Here is an 8,957-nt window from a genome sequence, read left to right as displayed (position 1 = left end):
ACACGTGACCAGTATACTGCTCTGCCATTGGTGATAGTTCTGGTCACGTGATTTAAGTTTCAGATTTTCAAAATTTTACATATATGAATTTTCGTATAATTTTAACACAGTTTTATATCAGTTTCTCGAGACAGGAACATCAGATAAAACTTTCATGGGTCGCGATCAAGAGCTAAAGTGATTAGCTTTCAGCCTATACCCCCTTTCATTTTTCCTTTACTGTCCCTTTAAACAAATATGATTTAATCATGTTAATATGAACTTACTAAAAAAACATTTTTTTATTACGTTTGAGGACTAAATTCCTGTTTAATGTTGGTCTTAATAAACAATAATCCAAAATTTACGTTCGTTCAATCGATCTGTAGTTAAATTTTTATGTCACCACAAATGCGGGAAAAATAACATCTTTTTTTAAAAGCTTAAGAGTGCATCTCTAATTTGTTGAAATTAATCCTAATTCTAAATTAGTCTTGAGATTAGCATAAAGAGAGGATCAAGCATTGATCTCGTTATCTACTATTCTAAAGCTGCCAGCTCAGTTCATTTTTTTTCAACAAAAACAACGCTTATTTCAATATTGAGGTTATTGATAAAATGATTTATACATTAAATGATTCTAAAAAAGAACCTAATTACTCACCTCAAACTCTAAATTTTCAAATTTGAAATCTTTGCAGCCGGATGAATTAAGAATTTAACATTTCAAATTTTTATAAATCTAATTCTCAGTTTAAAATGTCAAGTTCTTTGACATGCAAAAATACAAGGATTAGTTTAAGGCGAACAGTTAGTTTCTTTTTTTATTTATTTTTTAAAATTAATTTTCAAATTGTGAATGATTGATATTAAGAAATCGGTGGAAATGATCTCCGAGTACTGTGGGCCATCCACACTGACCAGCGGCCCCCACCAATATCAGGCTGCCCCCCTCCTCTAGAGCAGTTAATGACCGTTTGCTGGAGCAAAGTAAGTTTATTTCATCCAAATTGCTTTCTTTGTTAAAAAAAAATGTCTATAATATTAAGAGAGGTAAGTTCCAAACCTGCCATTCAGTGAGAGGTTTCGGCCAAATAACTTTTTGGAACTTTTTCCCCTGAATTNTGGTATTCTTAAACTCGATGAAATAATCTTGATGCATTCTTTAACTCAGGCCTGCGGCCTTCGTTAAAGAATACATCAAGATTATTTCATCTCGTTTAAGAATTTCCATTATTACATTTTTTTCCTCATAAGATTATCATATTATAAAAGAATCTATATTATAAAAGTTTGTTAACCAAGGATGTGACAGTACGACCTAGTATGGCGAGTATTTATGAAGAAATGAACTCAATTCTTCCATTCTTTCCAGGATCCACTGATCCGATCCTCTTCTCAGAACCCGGTAATAATAATAATTGATGTCAACCCTTGATCTGATTTGATTAGGCTCGAGTTCCCTTCGGTTAATAGTTCTCACAAGCATTAACCCAGTCACTTCTGTATGCCGAGTCCATTAGCACCTAGTCCGATCAGGGTTTAGTCATGTGTTCGTTGTTTATTCTGAACCAATATAAATAGTATGGCGATAACATCTATCTTCTATCTATCTCATTATCAATCAGAGTTATAAATCCTTCAATCGAAGCTATCAGTAAATGGAATTATTTACTTCTACTAAAACTTGCAGCTGAGCGCTAACCCGGAAGTGTGAGTCAAGCCTGTTACAAAAAGCATCCCAGCGAGTTTCAGATTCATAAAACAAAAGAACAGACAAAAAAAAATCATAGAAATATTGTGTGAAGTTCAAAACATTCCCGAGTGCAATCTGTTACTTAATGAATGTAAAATATTTAATAACAGGATTAAGGAATTGAGTCTTAACCAAAAGCTCAAATTTTGTAATTTTTACAACCTGATGGTGGAAATCTTTGATATTTCAAACTCAGATTATTTGATCTAATAGAATACACAGTTTGAAATATCTTAAGATCTGCGACATTGGGCTGCAAAGATATAATGATTAGAAAATCAGAGTTTGTTGCAAATACTTAATTTCTTAATTCTTTTATTTTCAACATTACATTTAAGATTACTCTTGTTTTGAATTTAACATAGAATATTTTTATAATTCATTTTGTCTTTTCTTTTGTTAAAATGGATCTCTGGTAAACATTTAGTAAAAAAAACATGTCTTAATTAATATAAAAAAGCTAATATTTTTTAAGATTTCGTATCTTGTTTCTTCTCTTTACTCTTAATTTCTCACCTTTCACTTATTATTTAATAAACCTCTTTCCGCTCTTTCCGGTAATAAACATATTGTGAAAATGGTATGCTTTAAAACTTTAAAAGCTCATTTAAGTGTTTGTAAAATTAAATAGATCCTGATAAGTTACAAATTTCATAGTAAGAAAACCAAAATTGCCAAAACTTGTTGATTTTTTTCCTGTTTTAGAAATTGACCAGGATACTCTGGGAAGTGAGAGTTTGGCCAGTTTCAATACAGCTGAGGACAGCAGCCAGGTCAGCCTAACTGTTTCAGATCAAAACCCGGAGATTTTAGCTCTAGCTGTACATACTGTACATAATATTGCATCCAACCCTGCAGAGCCATCTAGCGGCGAAATAAACCATAAAAACTCAAATAGTGACTTGAGACCTACTAACCAGTTTAACGTGCCTAACATCAACCAGTGTCTTGAATCTGGATTCAACAATCATGGTTCCGCTGACACTCCTAAACTTGTAATCAGCATTCCGTAAGTTGCATCAATTAATAAAAAATAATAATTCAAAAATAATTCATTCTTAAACGTAAATAATTCGATTTTAAAACTGCTAATTTTTGACGAACAATAATTGTATTTTAACATTTAAAATCGTCATCATTCCTCAATGCACATATTTCTACACAAAAAGACGCTTAACGTTCCAAAATTTATTCATGCTAAATTATTTTTGCTATCTGATTAAAAAAATGGATGAATTTTGAAACTTGTTTTAACCCCTAGTAAAATAGTACCTTTTACTCAAACTATTAGAATTGTGTTTAAAATTTCTTCGAATTATTTTTGTTTGGAATTGACCTCCTGGACTAAAAAATGTTCCTTTCAAAGCTTAGCTTAGTACAATTTGTCTGAGATTTAAAGGGACTGTATGCGTTTTTTAAGTGACCATCTATTAAAAACGATACCCTAAACCTTAAACTGATTTAAATGTGGAAGATACTGTCGTTTTTTTTTGACTCGAAAAATGTTAATTTTTATGAGTTTCTCCATTTCTTCGTTTATAAACAAGAAATCCGCAAGTCACATTAGCAAAAAAAAAACAGCAAATGAAAATAAATTGTTAAAAGAAACAAAAACATTGAATTATAATTCACACTTGATCAGAGAAAGCTTGTAAATTGGGCACTACTAGCTTTGCATGAAGGATCACATGAAATTACGCTTACAGTCCTTGTAATGATGACAAAAAAGTTCACTAGAACAGGGGTCCTACCAATTATGATTTTTCGTGCAAAACAGTTGTCTCTACACTGTGGTGTTCCTGAAGCATATTTAACCTTGGAAAGTTTTGAAAATAAAATTCTAGAAAATGAATTTATGTTAAAACCTTGGAAAGTTTTGAAAATTAAATTCTAGAAAATGAATTTATGTTCAAACCTTGGAAAGTTTTGAAAATGAAATTCTAGAAAATGAATTTATGTTCAAACCTTGGAAAGTTTTGAAAATTAAATTCTAGAAAATGAATTTATGTTCAAACCTTGGAAAGTTTTGAAAACGAAATTCTAGAAAATGCGTTTATGTTCAAACCTTGGAAAATTTTGAAAATGAAATTCTAGAAAATGAATTTATGTTCCAATCTTGGAAAGTTTTGAAAATGAAATTCTAGAAAATGAATTTATGTTCAAACCTTGGTAAGCTTTGAAAATGAAATTCTAGAAAATGCGTTTATGTTTAAACCTTGGAAAGTTTTGAAAATGAAATTCTAGAAAATGAATTTATGTTCAAACCTTGGAAAGTTTTGAAAATGAAATTCTAGAAAATGAATTTATGTTCAAACCTTGGAAAGTTTTGAAAATGAAATTCTAGAAAATGAATTTATTTTCAAACCTTGGAAAGTTTTGAAAGGGTTCAACATTGTCTGAAGTCGGAATTTTTGTATGGAGTATCGTTAATCTTGAACGATTGATCTTGATATCCAATATGGGCACTTATAAGTTTGAGGATAAATTTTTGATCCCTACATTTAATTCTCCCTGCAAGGGCATGACCACAAAGGGATATCGCAGAGGAATTAATTTAATCGCTATGTCTATGCAAGATCAATTGCTTAATCCCAAGATTAACAAGACTAAAGTTCTGACTTCTTGTTTGAGGAAGGATCTAGAATTCTAAATGAAATGATTCGAAAAAGTTTCTAATCCCTGTGTTCAATTAACATGTTTTGTGACAGAGGAAGAAACTTAAATGCGGGAGAAAAACCTCAGGTTTGATATTTTCTATTTAGAAGTTTAAACTTTCTAAATTCTTCACTTTTACTATAATGCAGTGAGCTGTAACCTGATAGAACCATGGTTTTAAATTTAAAAAAACTAATTATTTTGACATTTGTTTGAAGACTATTGCTATATAGTAAGACAAATATTTTATAAGAATTTCCAACGATTGATTATTTGTGGAAACACGTGAATATTCGGAAGAAACTATTATTTTTATATTTTTTCATAATCTTTTTCTGTTTTGTGAATAGTCGCAATGTTGAAGCATTTAATTTGAAAAGTTTCACGTCCTCAAGTAGAATCTGATTTTATTTTAGTATTTTTTAGTTTTGATTATTAAATTTTGACAATTAAAACTTGTTAGGGATATTGGACTCCACCGGAGGATGATTTTGAAATGAACCTGCCACAGATGAATCCAAATGCACTCATTGGTATATAGTTTTTTCAGAGCTGGGAACTTCTGTGATAATCCCAATCGCTGTGTACGATATCGAACTTTGATCTCGATATCCACAAGAGTTCCCTGCTCAGTTTTCAAATTTATTAAAGCTTTTTAGCTTTTAAACCATGGAAATCGTAACGAACGTTGTTTTAAAAGGCAATTTTTGCTTGATTTTAATAATTTTTGTGCTTAAGATTAATTAATTGGTGATAAAGATTAATTTTACGAAATTTTTTTAGGGGCACCACCTGAGTTGCTTAGAAGGGGACCTCAAAGTTCGAGGGGGTATTTGCCCCCAATTGACAGGGGTTATCTTCCCCCTGCAGTCCCTGCTAGAGGAGGTAGGGTTCTCTGATACGCAAAAAATATATTTTTTTATGATAAATGCAATTCAGGTTCAGGCAATTTGGAAAAAAAGACTTTTTATCTTTTTTTTTTTTTTAACTTATTATGTTAATAAATTGCCTTTGGGGGATTTTTTGTGAAAAGAAGTTTTTTCTGAAAATATCTTTCTAAAAAATTGTCTATGCTATTTTAACTCGTTATTTTCTGTATTATTGAAAGTAGTTGTACTAATGTAGATGTTCTATCTAGATAAACTACATCTCTTTTATCCCTGCCTTGTATTTAACAGTGCTTAGGATCCGGATCTGTTGGATCTGTATATCTTGGCTTCCTGGATCCGGATTCACAAAAATATCCGGATCAACGGATTCGGATCCAAGGGGTAAAATATCAACCAAAAAATGCAAAAAAATTACTCTCAAAATCCAAACTGATAAATTATAAAAATTTCTGATCTCTGAATGGTTCATCTAGTTTTAGTATTTAAAATAAGGGGGAAAAGTAGAAACATTATTTGACAATTCTGCTTTGTTAAAAAAAAAGTCAGGAGTCATGTCCTGAATCCGGATCCGGATCAATTTTTTTCCAGTGCGGATCCAGGATCCGTATCCGCATCAAAATAAAATGGATCCTAAGCACTGGTTTATCCCTGCCTTGTATTTCAGGTTTCCCTGCGGAATGGTTGGAAGCTTCTTCTTCAGACAAGGATCAAAGGAAGAAATTCTTTTTAACTTGAAAACTAGAATTTAAACCTTAATGTTTACATTTTTAGATTTATCTATTAATCATTTGAAATTCAACAAAAGTTGCCTTATGTTATAGTTATTGAATGTTATTTTTTAATATTATTTTAGCAGTTTGCTTTATGGCATCTTTTCGGAGAACAATTTAGAAGCCACAAAAGTTATCCTCTCAGAGCTGAAAACTTTAGAATGATATATCCTTAATCCCGATTCATACTTTTGATTTTCTTCTTAAACCGTTCTTTCTTGGATATAGTAGAGAAACATCAAAAACCGGTTTTTCTAAATTAGAGAGTTCCTCCCATTTCTGTATATAATCTTAAATGGCGCGCAAAATTTCAAATTTATCGGTTTCATATACAGTATACACGACTCTGATTGGTTGAATTTTTAACACTTTTCAGGATACAAGTACAAGATTAGGTTAGTCTCGATATTAAGAAAAAGGAGAGGATCAAGCATTAATCTCAATATCCACCATTCTAAAGTTTTCAGCTCAGAGCGCTAATATACTATTCAGCTATTTCCATGGTTTAAGTATCTCTTAAAATTATAAGTTTCTCATTTGGATGTTTTAAATTGTATTGAAATATTTACAATTTGAGCGGGAAAAGCAACTCTCTGAATTTGTATGGGTCCTGCAGATCTCTTGGTTTCAGTTTTATTTTTTACGATTTTCTCCTTATAGACGCAAAATTATTAGCGATCGATGTCGAATTGTATTCAACATCAACCTATATCCCCTTTCATTTTTCGCAAACACTCCCTTTAAGTAATAAAAGATTTAAAACAAAGGGTTGAGTTTGATCTGACCGCAGCGCTTTCAAACTTAAATATGACTGACCGAGCTAATCTAGTCATTGGAGATAGAGGTAACACCTTAATTGTATTTTTGTCTTATAATCATGGCCATGGGTTTAAATCCAAGTGACCCTGCCTGTGTAGTGTCTGATTCACAATATCACCTATAACTGATCAAGGTTGTCGGACTTATCCACATTAATCTACAGAAACGTTTTAGATTGTTGACCTGTCTTGTATTTCAAAATATTAGCATTCACTTTCTTGACTTGGCAGAAAATAAATATTTTAATTTGAATTAATGAAAATCGCTTTTAACGTTAAATAATTAGTTATTTCAAGGGGCACAATTAACGGATCAGCTGTGTAAAGTCCACCCTGTTCACGTTTGATACGAAAAGCTTGAAACCACAAAAATAAAGTTTGTTTAGACATATAAAAAAACACTATATATTTGAATTAGGCTATAATGATTTGGGTGGAGATAATCAGGAGAGAATTTACAGGTAAACAAATTTAATGAATCTGAGCTAGGTCGCTGAACTACCCACTGTCGATTCAACTACTTTTATGTAGTGTTGATGTGGATTTTACATCTATAGAACATGGGACCCTATTCAACGAATCTGAGATAGGTCGCTGAACTACCTACTGTCGATTCAACTACTTATATGTAGTGTTTATGTGGATTTTACATCTATAGAACATGGGACCCTATTCAACGAATCTGAGCTAGGTCGCTGAACTACCTACTGTCGATTCAACTACTTATATGTAGTGCTGATGTGGATTTTACATCTATAGAACATGGGACCCTTTTCAACGAATCTGAGCTAGGTCGCTGAACTACCTACTGTCCATTCAACTACTTATACGTAGTGCTGATATGGATTTTACATCTATAGAACATGGGACCCAATTCAACAAACCTTAGCTATGTCGCTGAACTACCTACTATCGATTCAACTACTTATATGTAGTGCTGATGTGGATTTTACACCTGTAGAACATGGGACCCAATTCAACAAACCTGAGCTATGTCGCTGAACTACCTACTGTCGATTCAACTACTTATATGTAGTGCTGATGTGGATTTTACATCTATAGAACATGGGACCCAATTCAACAAACCTGAGATAGGTCGCTGAACTACCTACTGTCGATTCAACTACTTATATGTAGTGCTGATGTGGATTTTACATCTATGGAACATGGGACCCTATTAAACGAATCTGAGCTAGGTCGCTGAACTACCTACCGTCGATTCAACTAACTATCTGTAGTGCTGATGTGGAGTTGACATCTTTAATACATGAAAAATTCCTGAATCACCGATTCAAGATACGAGGTTGAACCGTCTCTAGACCTAGCTCAATTCATTAAATCTGTTCAACTATTATGCATTTTTATATTTATAAATTAAAAAAATCCTGAAGGTTTAAGCAATTAAGTTATTGTTATTATTATTTCAGGCCGCGTTTTTAAAAACTATGAATATTATTGTTTTCTCTATAGTTGTAAAAAAAGGTTTTTTACTAAACTAAAAGTTAAAAAATTGTCTTTCTATTTTTACCTTTCTGTTGTATAGATCGGAAGGCGCCTATGGAACGGGTCAAAGTGATGGCTCTCAAATTTCAAGGTATTTGTGTTACAGTGGAACCCTGAAAACAGTAGAATTATGGTCGTCTTCTTTCTTTCCAATTTATCATGAAAAGACCGCGAAGGATGTTGTTATTTTTAGCTGATTAGTGACTATTTCTAAAAACGTGGCGTAAATTTTTTTGTTCTGACAATTGAAAATTTAAACTTCCTAAGTCGCGACATTTTAAAAAATGAAAGAACTAGGACGAACTTAATTTGACTTTTCTCTAGTTATATATAGTATATACGCAACAAAAGTCTAGTGGGAAGGTACCTAAATGCATAACTAGCACAACAAGTGTATGTGTATGTGAACCCCGTGAGATGGTATGCGGGACTGAAGTATATTCTCTAACTCCTTTAAGTACTGTTTGTTTGTTTGTTTGTATCCAATAAACGTCAAAACGGCTGAACCGATCGGGCCCAAATTTTTTGTGGGACATCACATGACCATAGGGAAGGTTTATGAATGATAAAAATTTTTTAAAAATGT

At 32.1% G+C, this 8,957-nt stretch overlaps 1 protein-coding gene across 1 annotated transcript in view; it reads left to right on the top strand.

Annotated features, from left to right (window-relative positions):
* Nucleotides 1-8,462, top strand: part of LOC111715843 (vascular endothelial growth factor receptor 3) — a gene marked incomplete at its 3' end in the record, with an annotated part of 10,651 nt that extends 2,189 nt beyond the window's left edge. Inside the window, 10 exon segments of the mRNA XM_023491231.1 lie at nucleotides 854-969; nucleotides 1,285-1,387; nucleotides 2,441-2,744; nucleotides 4,444-4,477; nucleotides 4,854-4,923; nucleotides 5,174-5,275; nucleotides 5,945-5,993; nucleotides 6,818-6,894; nucleotides 7,287-7,329; nucleotides 8,412-8,462. Of these exon segments, the coding sequence (XP_023346999.1) occupies nucleotides 854-969; nucleotides 1,285-1,387; nucleotides 2,441-2,744; nucleotides 4,444-4,477; nucleotides 4,854-4,923; nucleotides 5,174-5,275; nucleotides 5,945-5,993; nucleotides 6,818-6,894; nucleotides 7,287-7,329; nucleotides 8,412-8,462 (949 nt within the window).
* Nucleotides 8,463-8,957: the final 495 nt, after the last annotated feature.

This window comes from Eurytemora carolleeae, unplaced genomic scaffold (genome assembly GCF_000591075.1).
Source record: "Eurytemora carolleeae unplaced genomic scaffold, Eaff_2.0 scaffold1868, whole genome shotgun sequence".
NCBI lineage: Eukaryota > Metazoa > Arthropoda > Copepoda > Calanoida > Temoridae > Eurytemora > Eurytemora carolleeae.
This window is presented reverse-complemented; position numbering and strand designations above follow the sequence as displayed.